The sequence below is a fragment of the Peromyscus californicus genome, unplaced genomic scaffold (genome assembly GCF_007827085.1).
Source record: "Peromyscus californicus insignis strain IS unplaced genomic scaffold, ASM782708v3 Scaffold_24__1_contigs__length_46423439, whole genome shotgun sequence".
NCBI lineage: Eukaryota > Metazoa > Chordata > Mammalia > Rodentia > Cricetidae > Peromyscus > Peromyscus californicus.
Genome location: NW_026294535.1, coordinates 23,441,299 through 23,467,896, shown reverse-complemented (window position 1 = coordinate 23,467,896; position 26,598 = coordinate 23,441,299). Strand labels below are relative to the sequence as shown.

The window sequence follows — 26,598 nt, the reverse complement described above, 5'->3', positions numbered from 1 at the left end:
TTATTAAAGATAGTATGCTTAGAAGCAGCTAATATCATGTCTCTTATTCTAAGCACCATACATATATTATTCATGGTAATTGTCCTAGTGTCTCCACAGAGTAGGTTTTATTGAAATCATTATGATGCTAGTAGTTGGTAGAACTCTTCTAACTGAAAGCGACATTTTTACACTGTAGAGACAGAGTGGGTTCTATTGAAATCATCATGACACTAGTAGATGGTAGAACTATTCTAACTGAAAGTGACATTTTTATCTATGGTGTTTACTTTCTCTGGTGAGGGACTCCATAAGGTAACAGTGAGTAGGAGAGAATCAACAGAATCCTTGCATCAAGGGAAAACCTAATAGTGGGGAGACTACCCTGCAAGGATTCTTAAGGTAAAAATCAAGAAATGACACTAACTGGAATCTTTTGTGACTAGCTCATCGGTTCGTTGTTCTGTGATGTCTCAGTACCTGTCTATCATATCAATGTCTGTTATGCATAAGATGTATAACTGTTTATAGAAACTGAGAATGACACAGCGCTCTAAAAGCTTTTTTTCCCCTGCTTCCTCAAAGTGCACCTATGCTAATGCCTTTTCATTCAAGACAGTGGGAAAATAACAAATTGGATGCAAAGATAAAAAGGAAGGGCTGTAGAAATTCAGAATAAGCAGATGGTTAACTATTTTACCAAAAGGAATATGTGCACATGAGCTTTGCCACATGAGTGACTAGTACAACTAGGAAGCGTAAGGAACCTCCTCACCTGTTTAGGAGTGATTACGTAAGTAGATAAAACAAGGCAAACGTGTGGTGGACAATCTAAATCAGTAAGCAGACACTTAAGGAGAGAAAACTAAAGTCTAGCATGTAATGAATGGTGTGTGAGAAGGCGGGAAAATGCTGTCATAAATGTGGGTCCTGGTTGTATAACTAAGGATTCTCTAATTTTTTTAATAGAATAGTTATTCACAACTTTGAGGGCAGAGAAGTGACAAAATGGTTCTAAACATGTTACTTCTAAAAGCATATACAAACAGAAATGAAGAAAGATTTCAAGGCTAAGGGGTAGAACATTGGCAGTATGAGGAAAGAGGAATAAAGGGACAGAAAGGGCCAAATGGAGTGGGAGATGAGAGAGCGTGGGAGAGAACGGAATATGGGGGAGGGATTACTGACACTAAAGACCTTTGAAAATGCCTTATAGAAACCTACTGGAGAAGCTCCCGAAAGTACATACATATACATACACATATACATATACGGATACATATACATACTTACAAGGAGTTTAATGGTGGTGTTACCCTCTACCAGGACAGTCCCTCTCCCAGAGACCATAGTCCTTTAAATTAAAAGACCAGTATCAGATGTGGGTTGCCTCTCTGAGTTATTAGGCACTGAGGCACCATAGACACACCCCTGACAAAATAAAGAACTTACATGTTATTGCCATTGATTTTGGTTACCTTCCAGACCTTGATAGTAAAATCCTTTTTTTTGAAGACACCATATACTTGAACCATAGGACATGAAAACTATCAAGCTGATACTCACCTGGAGGGTCTATCCTTGCTGACTAATTTTCATGGTTCTGGAAGGTTCTATGCAATGCTAATGGCAAAGAAAAGTCATCAGAAGTCTTATTCATCTGTGAACACTGGAAGCTATGATAACTGCTATCCTGGTAAAATATGTCTACTGCTGTAATAGTGGCACAGATGTTATGGGACTAACCAAAAACATTCTGGCTGGATTTAAAGTCAACATCACAAGATGGAATGCATGCCTAGGATTGTTAACTGGGCCAAAATTACATAACTGGCTAGGTCATGGGCCCTAGGGAACAACCTAGTGTTGTTTGTTTTTGCTTTTTGGGGGAGCCCACTACCCACCTCTTAAACAAATCACACAGGGAGGCTTATTATCACTTATAAATTCCCGACCTTAGCTTGGCTTGTTTCTAGCCAGCTTTACTTAACTTTAAATTATCTTGTCTATCTTGCCTCTGGGCTTTTATCTTTCTCTATTCCTGTGTACTTTTCTTTGTTTCTTACTCCATGGCTTGCTGTGTAGCTGAGGGGCTCTGATGTCCCCCTCCTTCACTGGCTACTTCTTCCTCTTCTCCCAGATTTCTCTTTCTATATATTCTGTCTGCCTGTCAGCTCCACCTATCCTTTCTCCTGCCTCACCATTGACTGTTCAGCTCTTTATTAGACCATCAGGTGTTTTAGACAGGCACAATAACATAGCTTCACAGAGTTAAACAAATGCAACATGAACAAAAGTAACACTCCTTAGAATAATATTCCCCAACAACCTAATATTATTCTGCTAACTAGTAGCAATATGGTGCCCCCTATATTCTTATCTTTATACCCATAGATTAGGACATCTCTCAGCCGGCATCAGAGAAGATGCTTTTGGCAGTGGTAATTAATATGGAGGTCCACAACTGACCAGCCTGCAGAGAATAAGAAACTAAGAGGCTCACACACTAGGGTGCTTAGCTCTAAATGAGACATCTGCATCATACCTCCTCTCCCTAAGGCTCAGGAATCATTTCAGAAGAGAAAGTGAAAACACTGTAAAAAGGCATGGGTAGTGGACTTCTATAGTAAAGCCATATTTGCCGGACAGCAGAGGGTCATTGAACACATAAATCTGTGACTTGCATAATACATCAAGCTAGCCAAACTACTTTACATGAATGAGCGAGGTGGGGGTCATGGAATCTCACTCCTAGCTCAAGAGTTATTAGCAATTGATGGAAACTGGGGAGGGAGAGCCAGTTTTTTATAAGACCCCTGAGAGGCTACCCGTGTTTTAGTAGATGGTCCTGTACCCATGAACATACACACACAGCACTTAAGTGGACTTTATGGGTTTACTAAAAACAGCACATGGAATAGGGAGGAAAAGGCAATGGGGAGGGTGTTAAAGGGGTAAGGGGAGGAATTAGGAAGAAATGGGGGTGGATTTGACCCAAGTATCTATGTGCATAGAGGCAGCTGTAAAATTCTCAAACATCAATAAGAAAAAGACTTGAGAAAACGGTTGAAGTCACAATTATATGACATAGTAAATAGAACTGAGGCTGCTGTCTTGAAGTGTAGCTGAAGGGATCTAAGATCCATTGCAAAGGTAGAAGGATAGAATATAATAATCTAATCATGGGTCTAATGTTCCGTCAAGGGTAAATGAGGCTTCATTTATCATTTTTGATAGCATGTAGGTACTGATGATTTTTTTATGCCTCTGATTTCTATATTATGCTTAGTTGCAGCCCAAATCGAGAGATGTGACAATCTAGCGTAGAATTATTTAAATTGAAAACTATTTCATGATACTTTGTCTAAAATACAATGTAGATCTGCAAGGCATAAATGGTAGTCAGACCCCAGTTGGCTGTTAGTGTTTGGGAGTTCTCTTTGGATAGCGGCTGACGTATTGCCCCTGTTAGAACATGTTGCAATAAAATGTGCAGTGTAATGTCATGCCAATAAAAGTAGAATGTGTTTTGAGCACAGTGGAAATTTCGAGGACCTATTCCTTGTTAAACTTGAGATTTTTAATAGTATAAATTTGAAGTGTCTCTTACATAGTATTGTGTTCAGAATATTGTCTTCCACTGCTGTGTTTTCCAAGAATTCTCCAAAGCAGATCCTGACCAAAATGTCACTTAACAAATGTCACAAAAGTATTGCTTCATTTTTATCACATCTGGATTTTGTGCCATATGTATGAAAGACATTTTAAAATATTCCATGTTGAAACTTAAAACCATCTATACTTTCCGTTGGAAAAAACTAAAAAGAGATTCACTTTTGTTTTGCAGTGATCGGCACGTTGGTAAAATTTATTCCAAATGTTCTTCCTTTCTGGATTATGTCAGAATGTCTCTAAAGAAGCTTGGATTAGATGAGTCCAAGGTCAGTGTATGATTACCATTTATTTTCACAAAATACAAGAATTCTTGGTAGGCTAGTGGATTGAGGCAATGCAACATCATTTGCTTTCTACTTTTCTCCCTCTTATAAAAACTCTAAATTATATCAAAATTAAACCTCTATTACCTTTTTTGCAATTCATCTTTCCTGACAAATGTATAGAAAGTTTATTATTGTGTATCACCAAAGCAACTCTTTCTTTAGGTTTTTTTTTAAGTTAAAGGAATGTTTAATTTCACTAAATAAAATGGAGTTAAAAAGCAGAACATTGAACACTGTAAATGGAAATTAGAATTGAACAAAGAAGAAATGATTAATTTTAAAATCATTTACTTCTAATTTTATGGCTAGTTATTACTTGAAATATTAAATTTAGAATGCCTCTAAGTGTGAGCATTCTGTTAAGTTAGAACATCACAGTAGCTATGAGCTAACATTGTTGATAATGTTATTGAAAGTAAATAGTAAGCTAATTGACTCAGAAAAAAATCTCAATATAATTCAAATTATACATTATCTAAAAAAATTAAATTGCACTACTGTTACTCTGACATATTAAATTGATTGTAAATTAGAAAATTAGTCTGTTTTCTGGTTGCTGTGATAAAAAAATGCCCTAACAGAAGCTTTAGATAAAAAGGTTAATTTTTAACTCACAACTCCAGGTTACATACTTCCATAATAGCAAAGTCATTTGCTTGAAATTTTTGCTTGAAGTCAGAGGTAGGAGCTTGAAGAAGTTGGTCATATCATATCCATAATCAAGGACAGAGAGCAACGACTACATCAGCTCAGTTTCTCCACTGTTATGTAGTTCAGCATCCCCTGCCTATGGACTGGTGCTACCCACAGTGAGTGCATCTTTCCACCCCAGTTTTTTAATATAGTCAATATAATCCCAAAGACATGCTCAAGGACCAATATGGTGTAGATAGTCCTACATCGAGACTCTTCCTACGTGATTCTAGATTATGTCACTGATAATTAAAACTAACCATCACAATATGAAATTATTCTTTTGAAAGAGGATACTTACACAGACATACTGTACCTAAGTTAAAATGTATGATTGTCTACCATACCATTGTCATTTTGGTCTTGTTTATTTATTTCTGAAAGCAACTAGACTAGTAGACATTTTGTTGCTGTCTCCCCTATCAAATGGTTATGAAATCTGTACGACTTAGGAATAAACAAATGAGAAGATACATGTAAAACTCACCCCATATTTATATGTAATTGCTGACTGCATGACACTACTACTTGCTGCTTATCTCTACTGCTGTATTATTAGTAAATAACATAATTGATAGAATTCTCATAAATAGTTTTACTTAATAAAATGAAGCTACTTTTGTGTGAATGATTGAATACGTCCACTATAACTTACTTAAACTGAAAACATACAGTCCTTTTCCAAAAACGAAACAGGAAAACATCCAGAAGAATTCATGTTTATCCTCCTTTCGGACTTTGTCTTCTCAAGTTTATTATTATTAATAGTAACCACAGTAGAGGTTCTTTCCTACATCTGTTAATGTTTCATTATTAGAATATTAATTATGGTTAACATTTACTAAACACTGACTTGTGATTGATGCTATGCTGAGAATATGACAGTGCCTTGTTTACTCTTCACAAGACATTTGCAGTAGACAGCTGAAATCATAAGGTGAACCACTGACTCCCTCAGACCGGAGGGAGACAGGAGAGAGAGTACATATAGGAGCAAACTCCAAATATAAGTTTGGTAGGAAACACGAACCACGGTGAGAAATCCTGCCAGCTTATCAGAGGCTCAGTGTGGACAGTTGTGAGGAGGAAGCACTAGAGGTGTCCAGACAGTTTTAAGGGGTGCCACACTTTTGTGAGCTTTGCCTCTGACTATAACCTAGTTCTGATGAACATTAGAGAAGAATCCCCTCATTCTTGCGGCAAAGGAAATGAAAGAATAATCATTTTAAAGTAAGTCAGGGCTTTCTGTTCTTACTGAGACCGGCTTCTAGAGAGACTGTGCTTAATCAGAACCCGACTGCTGGAGTTTTGCCCACACCTAACTGAAGAGGGGAAAGCGAGTATCCAACATTAGCCAATTCCGTCAATCCTGCCCCACCCAAGAAGGCGTGAAAATACCAAGAAGTGCTGGTGAAGTTCATAGTCAAGAAACAGGTTCATTGACAGACTGAAATCCAAGTGTAAGAGTACAAAACACTTCTTACCACCACACTACTAATGGCATAGTTCATAACAATTCAGAACAGTACTTTTTATACGGTACATCACTTTTGAATACCAAAAATTTATAAGGCATACTAAAGACAATAAACACAGTTTGAAGAGATGGAACTCATCACAACCACATTGAGCGATGAAAATGACAGTGGAAATGTTAATCTGCAGTTGCAAATTGGGTAATATGCCAAAGGTTTGAATTAATAATCTGGACAGCAGACAGGAGCAGATGGACGGTGGAAGCGGAGAGATCTTGGACAGTCTAAGATAAAATTTTAAGAAGATTTTAGAAGTCATTCAAATTACTATACCCAGGCAGAAAGATTATGAAAGCCAGAGGTGGTGGATGCCTCCAAGGAAACAGAGTCTTGCAGACACGACAGGACTGATGCACGTATGAACTCACACAGACTGTGACAGCACCTGCAAGACCTGCACAGGTTCAGTGTAGAAAAGTCCCAGCACTGGGAAGGAGAAGTGGCACAGTCCTGCCTCTAACCAAGAAGTTATTTGTAATTAATACCTCCTGGGAAAGGGAACAGCTCTCCAGTGGGGTGTCGGCCACACTCTGCAGCAGGCAGCAGGCAGCAGGCTTCGGAGTAGCTGGCCAACACAAAGCACACTCCGTGGTGTGTGTGTGTGTGTGTGTGTGTGTGTGTGTGTGTGTGTGTGTGTGTGTGTTGGTGGATATTTTGTTTCATTTTTTTTCTTGTTTTTTGTTTTGATGTTCATTTTTTATTTTGTTTCTATTTCTGGAGAGAAAAAGAGAAAGAACACAAAGTGTTCAGTGGTAGCAAAGTGGGAAGGATCTGGAAGAAATTGGAGGAAGCAGAAAACAGGATCAAAATATGTCGTATGGACGAAAAAGAAGTATTCCTGAATAAATGTGTGAGTGAATGAAGAAAAACTACTGTAAAGAAAAGGAGTAAATTTTTGTGACTTTCTAGTAGACCAGACACAGCAGAGGAAAGAACCTCTGAGGTTGAGAATAGGGGAGTAGCAAACTCATAGAACTGCAAAACAGAAAACCCAGGCCCGAAATAAATAAATAAATAAATAAATAAATAAATAAAGGAAGCCGAGGACTGGAAATGGTAAATGAAGTACAAATACATATTGTAGTCTTATCAGAATGAAGACAATAAAGGAACAAGGGAAATAATTGAATTGCTAACAATGGAAGTGTCTCCTGTTGGCTAGTCACCAAACCACAGATCCAGAAAACAGAGGCCACCATCAGACCACAGATTCAGAAAACAGACCACCAACAAACCACCGATCCACAAAACAGAGACCACCAACAAACCACCGATCCACAAAACAGAGACCACCAAGTAAGACAAGTAACAAAAACCACATCAAGACAGATATTTTTAATCAACAGAAAAGTCACAGCTAAAGAAAAAGAAATGGGAAGAAGATAAAGATGCTCTTATCGTTTATCTATGGATGAGCAAAGATGAAAATTACTTCTAAATTCATCTCAGAAACCACACGAACAGTAAGAGAGTAAAGGAAATATTTTAAATGTTGAGAGAAGGGAGCGTTGACATACTTTAGGCTGTGAAATGATTATTCAGAAAATGAAACATTTTTCAAACTAATAAAACTTGAAGGAAGCTGGGTTTAGCATTCCAGTACCATTGCATATGGTCCAGTCCAGTAACAGAATGTAAAAGAACAATCACATGGTCATATGTGTAGATATTTTTTTGTAGAATCATTTGTACATTGATGGAAAATAGCTCCAAAAAGCCTGTTTACAACACTACATTTAATGTGAAAAACACAAAGTTTTCTTGGTAAGATGAGAAACAAGACAAGATTATTTTTCCTCCATGCTTTTCAACATCATATTATAATACTGTCTAGTGCATTAAGAGAAGAAAGGGAAGTGAATGGTATCCTGATTGGAAAGAAAGAAAACTGTCCTTGTTTCAAGATGCCATGATCATCTTCATTAAAAAAAAAAAAAATGAAATAATGAGCAATTAAGATAATAAAATTAAGCAAGGTAGGTTATAAAGACAATGCACAGAAAATTATTTTCCTCAAAACCAACAATGGACAAGTTAAATTTGAAATTAAGATACAGCAGCATTTATATGAGCACACTACCCCAAAGTGAAATATATAGATTTTCTAATAGAATACAATCAAAATGTCTTTAAGATAAGAACCAAAACTGAGAAATAAAGAGGAGAGATAGTCTATGAAGGAGGATTTACTATTCTCAAGATGTCAGCACTTCCCAACTTGGATCTGTTTCAGTATAATCTGAGTCAATATTTCAGGAAGTTATTTTATGGATGTTGACAAACTGTTCTTAAGTCATATATATAGAAAGGCAAAAGAATCAGAAAAGCTAACAATATTAAATGAAATCAAAGCTAAAGGATTGTTACTGGGTGGCTTTAAGATTTATGATAAAGACAAGTTGATATTTGCAGACTAATAGACAAATGGATCAAGGAACAGAATTGAGAGCCCAGAAATGGGCCCACACAGATGCAGCCAGGTGTTGTTGTGCAGCAAACTGATGCAGGCAGTACAGTAGAGCGAAGAGCCTCCTTCTCACCAGGAGGCGTTCAGGACACACACAAGTAGAAAAGTGAATCTAGGAACAAATTACATCTTTCCCAAACTCAAAGTGAATCACATATGTAAATGTGAAATACAAGTCTATGACATTTCTGGAAGATAGCAAGAGAGTCTATTTTGATGTAATGGTGATTTTTCGTCAAAAGTCAAAATTCATGAAAGTTACCTAAACCCATAAAAGGTGTACTACTTAGAATGGGTCCTAATGTAAAGTACAGCCCTGAGCAACAATGCCGTATAGACGTAGGTTCATCACTTATAGCAAAGACATCGTCCTTGTGGTGACCCTGGTAATGAGAGAGTCTGCTTGTGGACAGCATGGTACATTACAGGTGTTCTCAACTTCCCTAAAGGAAAAAGTTTAAGAAAATATTCATGGTAGATGCTTCCATTATCCACAACTAATTTAATAAGAATCTCAGGAAAAGACTAGTATCACTGAATAAAAAGACTGTCTTAAGTGATTTCTTACTTTCTGTTAGCTAATAAGGTTGCTAATGATGGCCCATTGATTTTCTATTACAATCACTTGATCGATTTTTTTTTTAACTGTAAAGCATTTTTTTTTGGGGGGGGGGGCTTTTGTTTTGTTTTTGGTTTTTTGGTTTTTGGGGTTTTTTGTTGTTGTTTGTTTGTTTGTTTGTTAGTTTTCTAGACAAGGTTTCTCTGTGTAATAGTGCTGGCTGTCCTGGAACTCTCTTTGTACACCAGGCTGGCTTCGAACTCACTGAGATCCTCCTGCCTCTACCTCTCAAGTGCTGGGGTTAAAGGTGTACCACCCGGCTCCTGTAAAGTGATTTAAGGGAAAACAAAAGTATACGCTGGAATACATTAGAAAAAAGAAAAGAGGACCAACAAATATCTCAGAGAATAAAATAATGGTGTACTGGGGAAAAGCAGGAGATTGATAAGAGGGATTTGATGGTGAGGTGTTGTCTGGATTTTATTTATTTATTTTATTTTATTTTTTTTTTTATTTTTTTTTTTTTTTGGTTTTTCGAGACAGGGTTTCTCTGTGTAGCTTTGCGCCTTTCCTGGAACTCACTTGGTAGTCCAGGCTGGCCTCGAACTTACAGAGATCCACCTGGCTCTGCCTCCCGAGTGCTGGGATTAAAGGCGTGAGCCACCACCGCCCGGCTGGATTTTAAACAAGGGATTTAAACAATAGTGTCTTTTAGGCCAGGGTGTTTGGAAGCAGGGAAAGTGATGAAACCAGATACATTTCTGGTATTATACCAATGTCTCACTTTACCTGCACACCATGAAATAGAAGTATTAAAATTAAAATTTTCACCACAACACAATAGATATTTGTGTATAACTTTATTTCAAAAAAATTCACATAAAATTCTAAATGCTGTGTAAAACTTTAATTTTAAATATACCAAAAGACTGAAAAGAAGTTTGATTAAATTCTTAATTGTTTATTAATGATATTCCTGTGGAATTGAATGGGTGGTGAATGTACTGATACCAATGTACTGATGTGCACTTAACAGTTTAGGCTAGTGAACTACCTCGATACTATCTTAAACTCTGATGAAGTTCAAGTCACAGGAAATCATATTAAACATGAAAGGAAACTAAAGACTCCCAAACACCTCTTCCAAAGGAAAGCAAGGCTGATATGCTGGATTCCCATTGGCTCTCACACAGTGTGTGGAGTTTCTCCAGAAGTCTGTATTCAGTTGTGAAAGTCAGCAGTGGACTTTGCTCTAAGAGCCTTTTTCAAACTCAGCACCATTGGGATTTGGATCATAATGTGTATCGAGAGACTGCTCTATGTATTCAGCAGTATCTCTGGACTCTGTCCACTAGATGTCAGCAGTAGTACGATGATTAAAATTTTGGCCATTGCCAAAATTGACCCCTGTTAAGAACCATTGATTTTGAGCATTTTTTTTCCTTTATGATTTCATCTGCAGCCACCTAACAGTCTCACTATGTGTCTATGTTTTAAACTACCATTTCCATCAATGAGTTTGGGAAAGGAAAGGGTACTATATAGTAATTATAGTATACTGTTTTTATGCTTGAAGACTTCTTATTCAAAATGATCCCTATTTTGATCTTTCATTTTGAATAGTTGTAATTACCTTGGAGTAATGTTCATTGACCCCCTTCATAAAGTGTAGACTATTTTAAGAACATAGTTACCATTCTTCAGGAAAGCTAAGCTTACATATGTACCTCTTTAGACTGTGTTTGGCTTTTGTTTTCTTTGTGAGGTATCATGCCTCTTTCCTATTATCATTCTCTTGATACACACTACTGTGTCCTTTGGTTTTATGTGTGAGTCTTTACCATTAAGCTGTGCTTTTTAAAACAAATAACTGGATCTTCTGGTTTGATCCAGTGAACTAGTCTACATGTTTTAATTGGAATATTGAGACTATTAACATCTATCAAGGTTATTAGTAAGATATTTGCTGACTCCTGATACTGCATTTCTAGTTGATTGTGATACTTTTTGTTTTTCTTCCTCCCTTCATCTTAGAGGTCTGTTGGTTACTGAGCTGGAAATGTTTGATTCTATTCTAGCTCTCATTAGATAAAAAGGTTTTGTGTGTGTGTGTGTGTGTGTGTGTGTGTGTGTGTGTGTGTGTGTGTGTGTGTGTGTATTTATATGTGCATTGCACTTAGGTGCCTGTGGAGGCCAGAAAAAGATGTTGGATACTCTGGATCTAAGTTATAGGCAGTTGAGTTGCCCAGCATAGGTGCTAGGAGCTAAAATCCAGTTGTTTGCAAGAACAGTGAGTGTTCTTAACCACCAAGTCGCCCTAGCCCTGTAATTCTCATGTTTTAATATGTTCCTCATGAGATATATTCTTCCATGTGCTCTTGTGTTGTGACTTTCTTCCTCCTGTGTGTGTGGAATTTATTTAAGTATCTTCTGTGATGCTTGTTTAGTGCTGGTGAGTTGCTTTCATTTGTGCTTATCTTGGAAAATATTTTCCGTCAGTTTCCAGCAATATTTGCTAGATAAAATGTAATCCACTTCGACAGTTATTTGCTTTCATGACCGGAAATATATCATTCCATGTGTTTCTGGTTTTTAAGCTTGTTTAAGTCTTATTTATTATTAGTGTGTGGGTGTACATGATGGGGAGGGTACATTCCTTGGTGGAGAGCAGAGAACAACTTTGTAGAGTCAGGTCTCTCCTTCCACATTTATGTGGGTTCCAGGGATTAAACTCAGGTCACCAGTCGGCATCTTTACCCAATGAGCCGCTTCATTTAGTTTCTGGTAAGAGGTAGAATGTTATCCTGGTGTGTTTGACCTAGTAATTAGCGAGATTTTTCTCTCGCTGCTTTGTTTCTTTTTTCCTAGCCTTAACATTTTAAAAGTGCTATGTCTCAGAGAGGTTCTTTTCTGGCAATGTCTACTTGGGGTTCTAAATTGCTCTTATACTTATCCATCCTTATCTTGGAAATTCTCCTGTTACAATTGCATTAAGTGAACACGTTTTCTGTTTCCCTCAGTTGCTCAGTTAATTCTATATTGGTCAGTGTATCTCAGCAGCTTTGGTCTCACTATCTAGTGATGAGAAGTAAGTCAGTTACCAAGTCATCTGATCAGGTGTGAGCAACCCCGGAACTGTCATGAACTCATCTGCTCTTCCCTCTGAGTTGCATTATGGCTCACCCTTGCTACTCTGTAGTCCTTTTTATAGGTCATAAACAAACAAACAAACAAAACAGAATAAATAGATTAAAAGAAATACAAATCTCCCTTAAAAAATAATTTATGTAGGTATTTGTTGCTGTTGTAGTAATAAAAACACCATGGCCATGTATAGAAAGAAATGTTCATTTGGCTTATGACTCCAGATTCTTCCTGGCAGGAAATTGTGGCTGCAAAAGGCATGGCGGCAGGAACAGTTGAGAGCTCATTTCTTGAACCTTAAGCAGGAAGTTCAGACAGCAAACTGGGAATGGCGTGTGACTTTGAGATCTCAAAGCCTATCCCCGTGATAAGCTTCCTCCAGCAAGGCTACAGCTACTAAGCCTACCAGATAGTTCCATCAATTAAGGACAAAGTGTTCAAATATCTGAGTCCATGGGGGACACTCTCACTAAAAGTACCACCATATTCTATACTCAGAGACAGGCAATATAACTGTCAACCAATAGATGTGGACAGTACATGGTAACTTTCCTTTAAAGAATAGGATTTGGAAACAGGGACCAAAAGAGGAACTCTCCAGTCAGGAAACCTGGCAGACAGTCTCTGTCAGACAGTCAAGGTCAACATCAATAGTTGACAAGTTATGTGAAGAGTGTGGCCCCTTGATATGAGTGCATGTAAACTGTACTATATTCCTATATTCTTCCTCTTACAAGACATAATCCTTTTTGATTTTTGAGGAAAAAAATCTAAAACATACTAGAACATTCTGTAAAATATATGACCATTATTTCTCAAAACTGTTGAGGTCATCAAAAACAAGTCTGAGAAAGTGTCAAAGCTGATACAGGTAAATGTTATGTGACATCCTGTATTTGATTCTGAAACGGAAAGAGTACATTATGTAAAAGCCAAGAAAATCTGAGTATAGTATGGGCTTTAGTTAATAATGCATCAACATTAATTTATTAACTAAAACAAATATACCACTGTGTAAGATGGAGAAAGAGGAGGTAGGGAGAATCTGGGAGGAGTTGGGGGTAGGAGAAAAACGTGATCAGAGTAAATTGTCTGAATTTTTTCAAAGATATAATGCTTTGTGGAAATTATCTATACTGTTATCAAAACCCTACTGAACCATGATTATTAAAAAAAAAATGAGAGCTGGAGAGCTGACTCAGTGTTTAGGAGCACTTGCTGATCTTGTGGAGGACCAGGACTTGGTTCGAAGTATGTACATAGGGTGGCTTCATTTCCATGGGATCTGTCACCCTCTTGTGGCCTCTGAACATCTGCACACACACACAGTGCACGTACATATACTCAGGCCAACATGCATGCATATAGAATGAAAATCAATCAAAATATTTTTTTAAAAAAGCATAAGAAAATATTTATGAATTTCTGCTCATGCAAATATTGTGCTGAATATTTTATCGTGTTAAATATTAATGATGACAAAATAATGAATGTGATTTTTAGGTGAACGTTGAGATGTAAGTTAAGCAATCTTAATCTATTTATTTTGGACGCTTTGATGTATTTTATTTTAAATACCTAATAAAGGCAGAGGAGGCCTGGGTACATGAATTACATCATTCTAGGTTCAGGCACAAGTGGATAGAACAACCCAAAACTTCCAGGGCCACAGACTTGATCACCAATTTCTATGCAAGACTCTAAAGCCCCTCTAATTTTACTTTTCCTAGATTCTCACTCAGCTACCTCTCTCTAGGCCTTCATTTTCCGCTTCCATTAGATATATTTTTAAATTTGTTTTCTTTTATTGAAAATAGATTTCTTCCTCATACAATATATCCTGATTATAGTTTCCCCTCCCTCTACGCCTTCCAGTTCCTTACTACTTTTACTTCCCTCCAAATCCACTCCCTTTCTGTCTCTCATTAAAGAACAGGTCTCTAAGAGATAACAACCAAATATGACAAATAATATATAATAAGATAAAGCAAAAACAGTTATATCTTAATTGCAGTTAAGTGGATTTCTAAAGGCAAGATCTAGGTCTTTGAGGAAGAAGTATTCTAATTTAAAACAGCTAACTCCATAGCCCATATTTTGGCATACTTACGTAACATATTAACAGGCTTTGTTCACAGAAGGATGTTTGTTGGGCATGTTTCCAAAGCTGGCAGTTATCAAGCAAACAGGCTGCAAAGGAATCAAGAGGAAATTCATGCTTGCCAACAGATAAATTCGTTTCTAAAGCAGACTAGATATTAAGGTTTGAAATAAAGGCAGAAGAAATTCTCTTGAATTATGTTAGTAAACAGTTAACAGATGCTTCCCTCCAAATCTTCACTCTTGAAATTTCTTCCAGACAGGATGACTGTGGTCAGGTGCACACAATCCACTGGGCAGTAACACATCTACTACCTGATATATAAACCTTGTTAAGAGCCAGGCTAGTTCAATAAGTTACAAAGAGGGTAGGAGATTGAATAAAGTGCCTGAGATGATCGCCTGTTCACTGTCTCCACTCTACTTTCTCTTTAGAGCTGACCATTTCTTTGACTGTAACCCATAATTCTCATAGACAACTCAACTCAAGGTAGGGGCTGTTTCTAAAATGTGGGGATTGGACAGCAGGAAACAATAGAATTATTTTCAGTGCTTTGGTCTGCCATTCAGTATGCATTCAGTGTTCAGTGGCAACAAGGACAGGAACAGCATAGGTCACTTTTCAAGTCATTTTCTAATACATCAATAACCATTACTTCCCATTTTTTCTCTAAATAATGTACTCATACTGTACTGAATCCTCACACTCAGGAGGCACGTTGTAGGCCCTGTACGTCTGCGTTCAGCAGCTGAGTGATTAGTGTATCAATTGTTTGCGTTTCTCAGCTTTTAATGTCAGTTATATTATCAGAATAACAATATAAGTCATACATAATTGATGAAGGTGCATAATCAATAAAATGAATGCAAAGAAAATTGTTTTTATAAGGTAAACATCTTTGCGAAGTGCTATTTTAAGGGGGTGGGGGGTCACCAGATAAAACTGCTGTCAAAATACATATCAGAACCAGGCACAATGGTATACCCTAGAATCCCAGCACTTGGGAGGCCCAGGAAGGAGGGCTACAAATCTAAGATCAGACTGGGCTACACATCAAGACATTATCTCATGAAACAAAAATAAGCCAACCAAATAAATATAATACATGTGTGATGGTTTCAATGAGAACAGCCCCCATAGGCTCATATATGAATGCTTGATCCCTAGTTGGTAAAACTGTTGGGGACGGACTAGGAGGTGTAGCTCTACTGGAGGAGGTGTGTCACGGAAGGTTAGGCTTTGAGGTTTCAAAAACCCATGCTGTTTCCAGTTAGCTTTCTGGCTTTTCCACGTGGCTGTTTCATAATGTGAGCTCTCAGCGACTGCTCCAGAGCAATGCCTGCCTGCCTGTTGCCATGTTCTCCACTGTGGTAGCCATGGACTCGCCCTCTGAAACTGTGAGCCTCCAATAAACGCTTTCTTCTATACGATGTCTTGATTATGGTATCTCATGACAGCAATAGAAAAGGAACTAAGACAACATGTCAAAGCAAGGAAAAGAGAATAAAGAGTAAAAACAATAGAAACGATGTCAGATTTTCTCATACATGTCTAAATGTATTTTTTCTAATTCTTCTATTGCACTGAATTTCTAAATTTTTCTGGTGCGGGGAGAACCACATTTATTAGTTAAGACAACACAGGCTGGACACACACACATGCTAAAAAGTGGACTGTTTTTTAAAACTTCAAAGGTAATTTTTTTCCAAGCCCCACAATCATTTCCATAATATTTACAAAATAAAAGGCCCACATTAAGACACTGAACAGTAAAGTACGTAATAGATGAATTTCTAAAGTACAAAAGTGTATAATGGCAGTCAGAGGCAGCAGAAGGCCAAATCTCACAAACGTGTGTCAGAATGAGAGCCATAGCTTATGTTCTGAGATCAGCAGTTGACGGACAGCGTGAATTCATAATCTCTATCATGTTGATTTCTAGAAGTATGGGTTTTCTGTGTAACTCTATTCTCCACGTTGCTTTCTCTTGGTGCCCATTGAGAAGAACCAGTGACTGTTGTTGTTGATGATGATGCTCAGGAGACATAATGTTGGAGAACTGTGTTCTGTTGCTTTGTGGGGACCTGTGACCCGGGGCATGTCTTTTCCCCTTCCTGTGTCACTCCATCCTAGCCATTGTCCTTTACGAGCCACCAAATTTAAGATTTAAAATGCCCTTTTACAATGGCCAAAGAAGTGTGTGTCTTTATTTCTTTCTCTGTTTGCTTACTTGAGATATTCTGGAGAGAAAAGATGAGAAAACCGTGTTTATTCTCTTATTAAAAAATAAGACTGTTGCTTTGTTTCAGCCAAGTTAGGCAGTAAAGATTATGCATTACAAGTACATCTGATACAAAAAGACAATATAAAAAAGACAAGTTACACCTTCAGATGGTGAAATTATTGTTTTGCAAACATAGCAATAAGTTAAATATTTTACTACTATGTACTGAATTTGGAAAAACTTAAGATGGTGTTATTTATGAAATGGTGAATAACATCAGTTCACAAGATTTGAATGACAGAATTTTGTTGTATTCACTTGCTTAAAGACAGTTCTTCAGACATTAAAGTTACCTTAAATTGATATGGTACTTATTTGACTTTAGGTTATATTATAGGGACCTTTTTAATTATTTAACTGTTACATTGATAAGTTTATTGTTTCTGTTTTTATTTCAAAGGTCTCTGAAGAAATTATAATGGATTACTATGAAAAATATAAACCTAGAATGAACGAGCTGGAGGCATTTAATATGGTAAGTCATGTACACACACACACACACACACACACACACACACACACACACACACACACACGTATGTATTATACTGGATATATTGCTAGACTAGAATAGTACCCTATTAAATATTATGGGCCAGTCAATCTGTGTTGTTGCTGTTGTTTGTGTATGTGAGAAAGACACACACACACACACACACACACACACACACACACACACACACAGAGCATGCGAGCGAGCAAACTATTTGGGATGATTTCCTATTTCAGAACTATATTAGGTGTTAAGAGTGTCATAAAAAGAGCACATGGTAGATTTCTCTTAAAGTGCATCATAAATGCACAGAGCAATGCTTCAGAGTCCTTTGAACACATGTTGATATCCAGAGCAGTTAGTTCACAAGCTCTCCTTTTAATGAATCGCATTCTCGGGACTCCTTTAAAAGCTTTCCATCAGATGATTGCTTCCTGGATTCCACCTCATGTCTCTTAGAGGGCATTCTTTTCCTATTACGAGTAAAGAAAAGCTTTTGATCTGGAAAATTCATTTTTGGAAGATGTACAATAGGTATCGGGTATCTGACATATGCGTTGTTTTATAGATATACTTTCTCAAACATAAATGTTGAGGCAAATAAACTATTAAAGTACACCACCTTTGTTTGTTTCCTTGCAGTTGAAAGTCGTCCTGGCTCCTTGCATAGAAACCCTGATTCTTCTTGATCGACTGTGTTACCTGAAGGAACAGGTAAATTATGTTGTTTTTCAGTGCATAGCAAATATCATTATTAGGTGAAATAAAATAAGTAAAGTTACAGAGCTGGGATAAAGTTATTTCACACAAATTAGTAAGATAATAATTCTCATACTCTTATTTTTAATATTCATTTTATTTCTTGCTCAATATATAAACATATGTACAGCAGATGTCTTCAAAAAATTTCTGTAATAAACTTGATGTTTTATCAACTTGTGTGATAAGTAATATTCATAGACAGTGAATAGACATAACCATGTATGATTTTAGAGTCAAAATTAATTATGGCCAGTCATCGAAGATCCTCTGCACACATTTCACTTTGTTAGAGCTGATCTTTTAATGTGCTTTGGATGTTCATGTCCTGTGATGTAGAAATGTCTTTCTAATCAGTGAGGGGTAGTTCTTCTCTCCCACAACCTTACTGTTTCGTCTGTGATGTGTGGTCTGCTGAGCTCCGGTCAATAAATTGTTTTGAACTGTTTCGTCCCCTTCACAGAGTCAACTTGTTGTCCACTATAAATCCTTTATTTTTAACAACTTTATTTGGTCATCTAGTGCCTTTTCTTTTCTAAAGGCTTCTTTAAACAAATGAATTTTAATAAATTTCTTTATTTTAATTAGTAGTTTTAAAGATTAGGGCAATTCTTAAGGATTTAAATAATATACTTTTCTTAGCCACGATTTAATTACAAATCCCTTCAAAGCCTTGATCCTCAAGTTGGAAGGTGATACACCAACTAACTATTTGAATAAATACTCATTTCCCTTCACAAAAAAATTCAATTGACCTAGATAAACAATTAAATAAAATAGCATGCAAGAAAATGAATAGGTGCAAATGAAATACAAGCATATGATTATTCATTTTGAACATTGAAACATCTTATGAAAGTAATCATATTTGTTAAAAATCTAAGATATATAATGTAAAAAAGAAAAGTAAGAGGAGTATAATCCCACCTTTCAGACGTCACTATTAAATACTAAATACATTTTATTTTATTTTTTTTTTTTTTTTTTGGTTTTTCGAGACAGGGTTTCTCTGTGTAGCTTTGCGCCTTTCCTGGAACTCACTTGGTAGCCCAGGCTGGCCTCGAACTCACAGAGATCCACCTGGCTCTGCCTCCCGAGTGCTGGGATTAAAGGCGTGCGCCACCACCGCCCGGCTAAATACATTTTATAATGATGTCACACATGATTGTAGATTGTGCGTGTACATGTGTACATATTGCTTTTACTTTAAAACTATAATAAAATTTATTTAGTATGTAATTTTTATTTATATATCATTTTCTCCTTCTCTGTACAAGATGAATAATGTTTCATCATAAAATTGCTTGTTTAAATACAGTGTTAATTGGCTTTGTTCAGCTTTTCTGTATTGAAACAAAGAATACTTTGGCAGTCAATCTCTACAGATGTAAGTTATGTTTCCACATACCTTCTTGAAACCAGAATTGTAATGTTTCATTCAATAGAAAATTATAGCCTTTGGTTTCTACTCACATTTTCTATTACAATTTGTAGTCCAGTTGGTGTATGTAGTCTGACTCATCGTTCATTTGCTCAAAAGTGGGAGTACATGTAAATTCTTCTCCACTTTCAGGAAGATGTAGCGTGGTCGGCTCTTGTGAAGTTGTTTGACCCTGTCCAGTCTCCCAGGTGCTATGCTCTCATTGCCCTGAAGAAGCAGCGGTGACCGCAGTGGAGGCAGGTGGCTAGTCAGCTTGTTTGGGGACTTACCTCGAAGATTACTTTTCTAAAACATTTATCTTTTAAATAATTGCTATATTTTAAGTAATAAAATAATGGCTAACAATGTAAGATCATAATCAGTTTTTCCATTCTCAAAGCATACGTTAATAAAACAAGAACTTATGAAAATATTATGGCCAACCTTCCTTAGTGTGTCAATAGCAGATTGTAATCTGACTTTAATTCTTGTTCAATATTTGGGACCCTTAGCATTTACCACACATCACATTTTGGCCTCTTTTTGCTTAAAAGGAAATGGTAAGTCTAAATGTCGATGTTGCTAAATGCTTGTTACTCTGTATTTTTCAGAACATTTTGGAATAGTTTCCACATTGCCATAATGGGGAGATATACATTAAAAAAAAAAACTCACAAGCAGGTCAGTTATAAAATATGCCTAATATAGAGCATATTTTACGCTGTTTTAACATAAAGTACACTTGATGATATTCTATTTCCTTAAGGAAATGTGCATCTTATGAGTAAGTATTCACTTCACGGATTCTTGAGGCTATTTATCCTACTAAAAAGAAGTGATGGGGTGGTGCTTAGGAGAATTAAATTGTGCTCTATAAAAAGCCACCCTGAGTGAAGCCAGACATGGGAGACGCCTCCCTGCCAAGTGTAGAACAAGTCCCTTTCTTTAGCAAAACACAGAGTTTCTCGTGCACACTAAAGAGCTGGAGAGCTGGGATGAGGCTTTCTCGATGCTCAGCTGGAGAGCCCTCTTAGAGTCCCTAGAGAAGATAAATAACTGTTTTGGTAAATGGTTGAGCTTTTCCCCAGATGAGAAGGATTTTATTTCTTCGGGGTTTCGTGTGGAGTTTCCAGCTGATACAGATGATCAGGAACTGTACACAGCTAGTACTTTCCTAGTGAGCTACTTTAAACTACCTTTTGATAAGAATTCAAATGTCTGGCCCTTTACAATAGCCACAAATAATACAAAATACCTTGGGTTAACTCTAACTAAGCAAGTGAAAGACCTGTATGATAAGAACTTTAAGTCTCTGAAGAAAGAAATCGAAGAAGATATCAGAAAATGGAAAGATTTCCCATGCTCATGGATAGGTAGAATTAACATAGTAAAAATGGCAATCTTCTGGGGCTACAGAGTGAGTTCCAGGAAAGGCGCAAAGCTACACAGAGAAACCCTGTCTCAAAAAAACAAAAAAAAAAAAAAATGGCAATCTTACCAAAAGCAATCTACAGATTCAATGCAATCCCCATCAAAATCCTGACACAATTCTATACAGACTTGGAAAGAACAATACTTAACTTTATATGGAAAAACAAAAAACCTAAGATAGCTGAAAGAATCCTGTATAATAAAGCAACTTCTGGAGGCATCATGATCCCTGACCTCAAGCTCTACTATAGAGCTATAGTAATAAAAACAGCTTGGTACTGGCATAAAAACCAACACGTGGACCAATGGAATCGAATTGAAGACCCTGACATTAATCCACACACCTATGAACATAAGATTTTTGACAAAGAAGCCAAAACTGTACCATGGAAAAAAGAAAGCATCTTCAACAAATGGTACTGGCATAACTGGATGTTAACATGCAGAGGATGGCAAATAGATCCATATCTGTTGCCATGCACAAAACTCAAGTCCATCCCCTGAACTTGATAGAAGAGAAAGTAGAAAGTAGTCTGGAACGAATTGGCACAAGAGACCACTTCCTAAATATAACACCAGTAGCACAGACACTGAGAACGACAATTAATCAATGGGACCACCTGAAACTGAGAAGCTTTTGTAGAGCAAAGGACACGGTCAACAAGACAAAGCAACAGGCTACAGAATGGGAAAAGATCTTGCACCAACCCCACATCTGACAGAGGGCTGATCTCCAAAATATATAAAGAACTCAAAAAGCTAGACTTCAAAATAATCAACAGTCCAATTAAAAAATGGGCTACAGAGCTTAACAGAGAATTCTCAACAGAAGAATCTCAAATGGCTGAAAGACATTTAAGGAATTGCTCAACATCCTTAGTCATCAGGGAAATGAAAATCAAAACAACTCTGAGATACCATTTTACACCTGTCAGAAGGGCTAAGATCAAAAACACTAATGACAGCTTATGTTGGAGAGGATGTGGAGCAAAGGGAACACTCCTCCACTGTTGGTGGGAATACAAACTTGTACAGCCACTCTGGAAATCAGTATGGCGGTTTCTCAGAAAATTGGGAATAAGTCTTCCTCAAGACCCAGCTATTCCACTCTTGGGCATATACCCAAGGAATGCTCAATCTTACCACAAGGACACATGCTCATCTATGTTGATAGCAGCATTATTCATAATAGCCAGAACCTGGAAACAACCTAGATGCCCCTCAACTGAAGAATGGATAAAGAAAATGTGGCACATATACACAGTGGAGTACTACTCAGCAGTAAAAAAACAATGATATCATGAAATTTGAAGGCAAATGAATGGAACTAGAAAATATCATCTTGAGTGAGGTAACCCAGACTCAAAAGGACAAACACAGTATGTACTCACTCATAAGTGGATACTAGATGTGAGGGAAGGGATGGCCAGACTGCAACCCACAGCTCCAGAGAGGCTAGATAACAGAGAAAGACCCTAGGAGGGACACATGGAGGACCCTGTGAAGGAGAAGTGGATGAGATCTACACGAGTGAATTGGGTGTTGGGGAGTTGCAGAGGGCGAGGAGTAGGGGATGAGAACATAGGGAAATGGGAGGGTCAAACTGGAACAGGGACAGAGTGGGAGGGTAGGGAGGAAGATACCATGATAGATGAGGCCATCATGGGAATAGGAAGAGGCAGGGTGCTGGGGAGGCTCTCAGGAATCCACAAGGATGACCCGACTTTGGTCTGCTGGCAGTGGTCCAGAGGGTGCCTGGACTGGTCTACTCTGGTGACCAGCCTAGCAAATAACCTAGCTGTCATCATAGAGCCTTTGTCCAGTGACAGATGGAGGTAGATGCAGAGATTCATGGCCAGGTGCCAGGCTGCAGTGCATGCCCCTACCCTCAGCATCATCTCACTGGCCTTGTTCATTTTTTTTTTTTTTTGCTTTCTTAATAGTGGTTAGTGCCATGTGATGACTAGTACATCACACCTGCTGTGGCTGTCTCCATGTTGGTGCTCATAGGATTGATGAGCTCCTTATAGCTGTGAGCCTAATGAGGTAGTACGAACTTTCTCCTTCAGCCTTCCTCTTGGTGGGGTGGTTGTATCATATGGTCATCCCTGAAAACATACATACAAGTGACATGGAGGCCGAATAGGTTATATTTAGGAATATATGTATATACATATATGCATGCAATAACAATTAACAACAACAAAAGAAGAAGCCATGATTTTGATGGAGAGTGGAGGGGTATATCAGAGAGTTTGGAGAAAAGAAAGGGAAGAGAGAAATGCTTTAATTATATTCTCAAAAATAAAAATAACTAATAAAGAAAGATGGAAATGTGCATACAGTGAATTTATTCAAATTGATTGGCTGAGAATACTCCTGGTTTTAATTAAAGAGCTTATTTCATTAGTTGTGCTAAAGTGCGTTTTTGTTTCAACACACTGTCCTTTTATTTCCTCATAGTGTTTGCAATACGTAGCTATATCAGAAGGAACAGAAAATCTAGTTAGCCTGTTTTCTTTCCTTTTGTAATTTTACTTCTATAAAAATTTGACAGCCTTCTTTGGCAACTGAATATTCATTTAACATTCATTTCTCCTTATGACACAAAGACCTCATGTGAAAAACACTGTTTGCATAAAAAAATAAAGTGCATCTATTTCCTTAGCATTTAAAGTTTACAGTAACTCACCTACATTTTAAGATATTAGCAGAACTTGTATCTGTCAGTTTGGACATCCAGTAACATGAGAGAATATACATGATCCTATCGTGTTGAGAGAACATTCGTGATATTGCAGCTTTACATACACAAATCCACACTACAGTGGTTGTAGATGCCCACCTCATAAAAGCTGTCCTTTCAGAGTTAGTTTACAGTTCATTGAAGAGCATAGTGCATTGCTATGAGCACCCTTCTCATAATCACCTTCTGGGGATCTAAAACAAAAGCCTTAACATCTCCAGGCTCATCTGTAAAATGTAGCCTCATTTCATACTATGGTGATATTTTATTTGTATTAAAATATTATTTGTATGTTAATAAATAAAGTTGCCCGGGGGTCAGAGCTATTAGCAAGCCATAGGAAAGCAGGGCAGTGGTAGCGTACGCTTGTAATTCCAGCACTTGGTAGGCAGAGCTGGGTAAGTCTCTGTGTGTTCAGGGATACAGCCATTATTGGATACACATGCTTTTAATCTTAATACCAATCATGGAAAACCTGGAGGCCTATACAGACAGGCTGTGAGGAGGCGGTCATGTGGTTGGGTTTACAACCAATGAGAAGGCAGGACAGGAACTCTATATAAAGACTTTAACACAGGGGTAGCTCTGGTTCGGAGAGGTAAGACCACCGCAGGAGGAAGGGTAAGGTTTTAGCTCTTAGCTCTGACCTCTTGGCTTTCTTCTTTGCATTGGTTCTGTGTTTATTATTTAATAAGAAGGTTGGATACATCTACATTTGGCGCCCAGCGTGACAAGAATTCATTAAAAACCGCTTGGCTTGGCTTGGCGGCAGGTCCGGTTTCCAGCCTGGGCGGCCCGGCTGCCTAGCTTGGGCCCAGGCCTGACTGACCCGCAGCTGGAGCTACTTGCAACTGCTACAAACAACTCAGACCTGCCCTGCTGAACAGGGCCCCTGCCTGTAAAGCCAAGGCTTGACTCGGCTCAAGCGGCTACACTTTCTCTCTCTCTCTCTCTCTCTCTCTCTCTCTCTCTCTCTCTCTCTCTCTCTCTCTCTCTCTCGCTGGATTCACACCTCGAACACCAGGTGGCTGTGAAATTCCCTGGGATTCTACTGTTCTACCCAGACTTGGTAAGTCAATTAACATATCTATTTAAAAGAGAATTTTTTTCTACATTAAAAAAAAATGGGCTTTATGTGTACATTGGAAGAAAATTGGGCTTTGTTTGAAATTTTAGGCACTCTGACAATGGAACAACTATATGAAAAGATTAATATTGATCGAATTATTCAGTTTATTACTTTTCTTATCCTCATTTTACTATTTAAAAAGATCGTCAACTTAAGTGCCAGGATAACAGTCTTAGAAAAACTTGTTAAACCGGTAAAAATGAATTATAGAGAAATTCAAATTCAGACAGAAGAAATAGTGAAGTTGTTTCAAAATTGGATCGTAAGGTTACAGAAAGAAAGCCAGTTTTCACACAATCACCCTTAATTTATCCAGTAGCCGTACAGCAGCTACCTGATGAAGAGAATGAACAAAATACTTGGGTTCCAGTTGAAATGTTAGACTTACGAAGATTTAAGGAGGCAATAGCATCTTATGGCATGCACTCCCCATATGTAAAGCAAATGTTAAACACCTGGTCAACTTGTAATAGGATTATATCAAAGGACTGGCGGGAATTGGCACAGGCTGTTCTTGAACCCGGACAAAATCTCCAGTGGAAAATGTGGTTCAGTAATGAGGATAAAAATATAGAAAGACAATGGAGGGATAGCGGAATACAAGTCTGCCAGGATCAGCTTATTGGCGAAGGCCAATATGCTTCAGTACAAACACAATGTTCATATGATGTCCAAACCCTACTTCTATGTAAAACGGCAGCTTTGAATGCATGGGACAGAGTTGAAGAACCAGGAAAAAAAACTGAGTCATTTACAAAGGTTATACAGGGCCCCAAAGAATCTTTCACAGATTTCTTACAAAGATTGACTTCAGCAGTACAAAAAATGGTCCCGAATTCAGAGGCTAATCAGATAATAATTGAATCTTTAGCCTTTGAGAATGCAAATGCAGCGTGCAAAAGAATAATTAGGCCGTTAAAGGCAAGATCTGCACCTTTGGAAGATTGGATTAGAGATACAGTTAATGTAGAGGCTTATGACCATGATGATATGTGGGTAGGAAAAGCAATTTCAAAAGGTTTGAGCAATGTTAGATGTTTTGGATGTGGAAAGCAAGGACATTTGAAAAGGGATTGTAAACAGGTCATTCCTAGAAATAATGTTTATTCAAGGAACACTGGCAACAGAATGCCCCTTCCTTCTGGAGTATGCAGAAGGTGTGGTAAGGGAAAACACTGGACCAACGAATGTAGATCAACAAGGGACAGATAGGGTAACCCTCTGCCTCGAGCTTCGGGAAACTCCCAGAGGGGCCTCAGGCAGGCCCCCACAGTAAATCCAGTTCAAACCTTTCCTGCAGTTGTAGAGGAAACCCCTACTCAAAGCAACTAAATAACCAAATATCTATTGGAATAAATCATGTTAGTCGAGATGATGAAACAGAGAAAATAGGAAATACAGGAAAAAACATAAAGAAAATTTTTTGGCAAACTTCTATTAATGAACAAAGACCAAAACTAACAATAAAAATAAATGGTGTTTTGTTGTCTGGTCTGGTAGACACAGGTGCTGACATTACCATAATTGCACCAGAATTTTGGCATCCAACTTGGCCTCTTCAGGAGGTAAACATTCAACTCTTAGGAATTGGGACATTATCTAGAGTGAAACAAAGTGTAAGATGGCTTGAATGTATAGGTCCAGAAGGACAGAAAGGAAAATTAAAACCATATATGGCTAACATAGCTATGAACCTGTGGGGTTGAGACTTGTTACAACAATGGAATACTCAGATTAATATCCCTCCAATCTCAGAAACAAATCATAAATTAGTACATGTTTCTGAGAGAAATATTAAAAGATATTATTCTAATGAGTGCTCACCAGCCATCCATGTCATACAAGAACAGGACACAA

At 37.6% G+C, this 26,598-nt stretch overlaps 1 protein-coding gene across 3 annotated transcripts in view; it reads left to right on the top strand.

Annotated features, from left to right (window-relative positions):
• Mettl25 (methyltransferase like 25) overlaps positions 1-24,960 on the top strand; it is an 86,398-nt gene extending 61,438 nt beyond the window's left edge. For 2 of the 3 annotated variants that reach the window (XM_052753251.1, XM_052753252.1), the window contains 4 exons: positions 3,827-3,920; positions 17,164-17,238; positions 17,899-17,970; positions 19,589-24,960. In XM_052753251.1, the coding sequence (XP_052609211.1) occupies positions 3,827-3,920; positions 17,164-17,238; positions 17,899-17,970; positions 19,589-19,681 (334 nt within the window). In that variant the 3' untranslated portion in view covers positions 19,682-24,960. Of the gene's footprint in view, positions 1-3,826; positions 3,921-17,163; positions 17,239-17,898; positions 17,971-19,588 lie in introns of those variants that run through there. The other variant, XR_008221660.1, reaches the window with a different exon arrangement.
• Positions 24,961-26,598: the final 1,638 nt, after the last annotated feature.